This window comes from Asparagus officinalis, chromosome 7, assembly GCF_001876935.1.
Source record: "Asparagus officinalis chromosome 7, Aspof.V1, whole genome shotgun sequence".
NCBI lineage: Eukaryota > Viridiplantae > Streptophyta > Magnoliopsida > Asparagales > Asparagaceae > Asparagus > Asparagus officinalis.
Genome location: NC_033800.1, coordinates 109,610,123 through 109,612,393, shown reverse-complemented (window position 1 = coordinate 109,612,393; position 2,271 = coordinate 109,610,123). Strand labels below are relative to the sequence as shown.

Sequence of the window (2,271 nt, the reverse complement as noted above, 5' to 3'; positions counted from 1 at the left end):
GTGCCAGTTTTGAGCTTGTGTGCAGCTTATGCTGCTGCTGGTTGGTTTGTGCCTGTTTTTTGCTTTGTGCAGCTCATGCTGCTGCTGCTGGTTGGTTCGTGCCTGTTTTGAGCTTGTGTGCAGTTTATGCTGCTGCTGCTGGTTGGTTTGTGCCTGTTTTCAGCTTGTGCAGCATTTGCTGCAGCTGGGGTTTGGTGCTGTGGGTTACTTGTTGTTTTGGTTTGCCTTGCCTGTGGTTTTCCTTGCACTTGATATGTGGCAATGATGATGATCAACGTTTTCTGAGAATGCAATCTAACTTACATCGTTTATTATATCCAGATGAGGCAAAAGGGGATGAGATTGCAGCCTACATTGAATTCACAATGTCTAGGCGAGGCAATTCATCCTTATAATGCAATCTGTAATAAACATGTTTAAGTTATAGATGGGGCAATCAATGATGACAAGTTGATCTATTACTGAGCCATACAATATCAATTAGAATTTGTACCCAGTTCAAACAACAGTTTTCATTACACCCTCAGTAGTTTTTGCAAGTACAGGTACATGACATACAACAGTTTTCATTACACCCTCAGTAGTTTTTGCAAGTACAGGTACATGACATGAAGTTTGTAATAATTTAAATAACACAAAAAATTGCTAAGAAAATTGCAGAAATTTTCCAAACTAGTAGTTGCTTTTCGACAAGTCTCAATTCTTTCTTCAGCTTCTTTGATTGCAAAATATATTTTTCTCCGTACCTATTTTCTTTGACATATTGGCTTCCTTGGTTGCTTGATGACTCTCCTCTTTCTTCAGCCCATTCGAAAAAATTGCATTCTTTATTTGGGAATTTTGCACACCCCCAATAACACCTACCCTTATTTTTACCATTCTTGCACACTTTCATCGGTGTTCGGAGATGGCAGTCGCAATAAACTTCATAATTCTGCCAGCACTCTTCTGATATCATTTTCATGTTGGGGCAGCAAATTGAAGACAATGGGAATTTTATAAATGCTGAAAATGAGAATGTTTGGATTATTTGTGAGGCCTCAAGGTGAATTTATAGCCACATTGGCCCTCTACTAGCCGTTGCTACAGTGTTCTGACTATGTTTTTTGAAATCTGAAAGTTGAAGCTGATAATATCCGTTGCTACAGTGATTCCAGCAAGAAAATATAATTTTTGGTGGCTTCTAGCCGTTGCTACAGTAGTTTTTAAATGTTAAAGAGGTTCTCTGTTGCTACAGTATCTACTCCCAAAAAAGGGTCTTTTTGAAGCAAACATGGTATTAGGAATTGAACCAATTCTATAAAAGTGAGATTCCTAATCCTTTGGGTGAAACAAACATAGAATGCCAAAAAAATAGGATTCCATAAAACTATTACTTGTCTATAAAAATTTTAAGGATTAGGTTGGAATCCATAAATAAAATAGGATTCCTAATCCTATTCCTAGCCTCTATTGAACCAAACAGCCCCTAAGCAATTCAATGATGTGGAGGACCAATCTCAATGTACGAAAGATGTGAGGGACTAATACGAAAAACCCGAAGAAAAGCCCAGAATTTTGAAAATGTCAGCACAAGGGGAGGAAGAAATAAGAGCAGGGTGGATCCAAATGGAGCACTGCGACTTGAAGCCCGAACCCGAATATGATGAGCTCCTCCTCTCAGCAGCAGCAGCAGCAGCGACGGTGATGGTCGGATCTCTCGGTCCCTCTCTTCATCGGCCTCATCGTCGTCGCCGAGATCGCGTTCCTCGGCCGCCTCGACTTTGCCGTCGTCGAGAACTGGACCAACTCCTTCTATTTCCCTTCCTCGATCACGGAGGAAACAACGACGGCGACGACGACGACGAATCCTTCGTCTTCGATTTCTTCCTCGTTCGCTGAGACGATTGATGTTGGTGATGATGCCGATGAGGGACGCAGATGCGAGCAGTGGCTGGAGAGAAAGGATGCGGTTCCGTATTCTAGGGATTTTAGATCCCACCCGGTTCTAGTCTCCGGGGCTGACGAGGTTTTGCTCTCAAAATTTTGTTTTGGGCATTTTTTTTGTTGTTGTCTTTGGTAGTAACATTTCCAATACAATTGCTATAGTTTCCTCTTTTTTTTTTCCGAAAAGAGTTAGATAGTTATAGTTATATATGGTTTAAAGCCGTGCATTATTCAAAGATTAGCCAGGCATGTTTATGTTGTGTTGTTAGGTGTGAGGGATTTAGGTTTGCATTTAGGAAATATAGACAAATTCTTCTACATATCTCGTATTCATATCCCTACACA

At 40.7% G+C, this 2,271-nt stretch overlaps 1 protein-coding gene across 1 annotated transcript in view; it reads left to right on the top strand.

The window, feature by feature from the left end:
* Nucleotides 1,643-2,271, top strand: part of LOC109849943 (glycoprotein 3-alpha-L-fucosyltransferase A-like) — a 14,295-nt gene continuing 13,666 nt past the window's right edge. Inside the window, 1 exon segment of the mRNA XM_020419839.1 lies at nt 1,643-2,008. Within this exon segment, the coding sequence (XP_020275428.1) occupies nt 1,643-2,008 (366 nt within the window).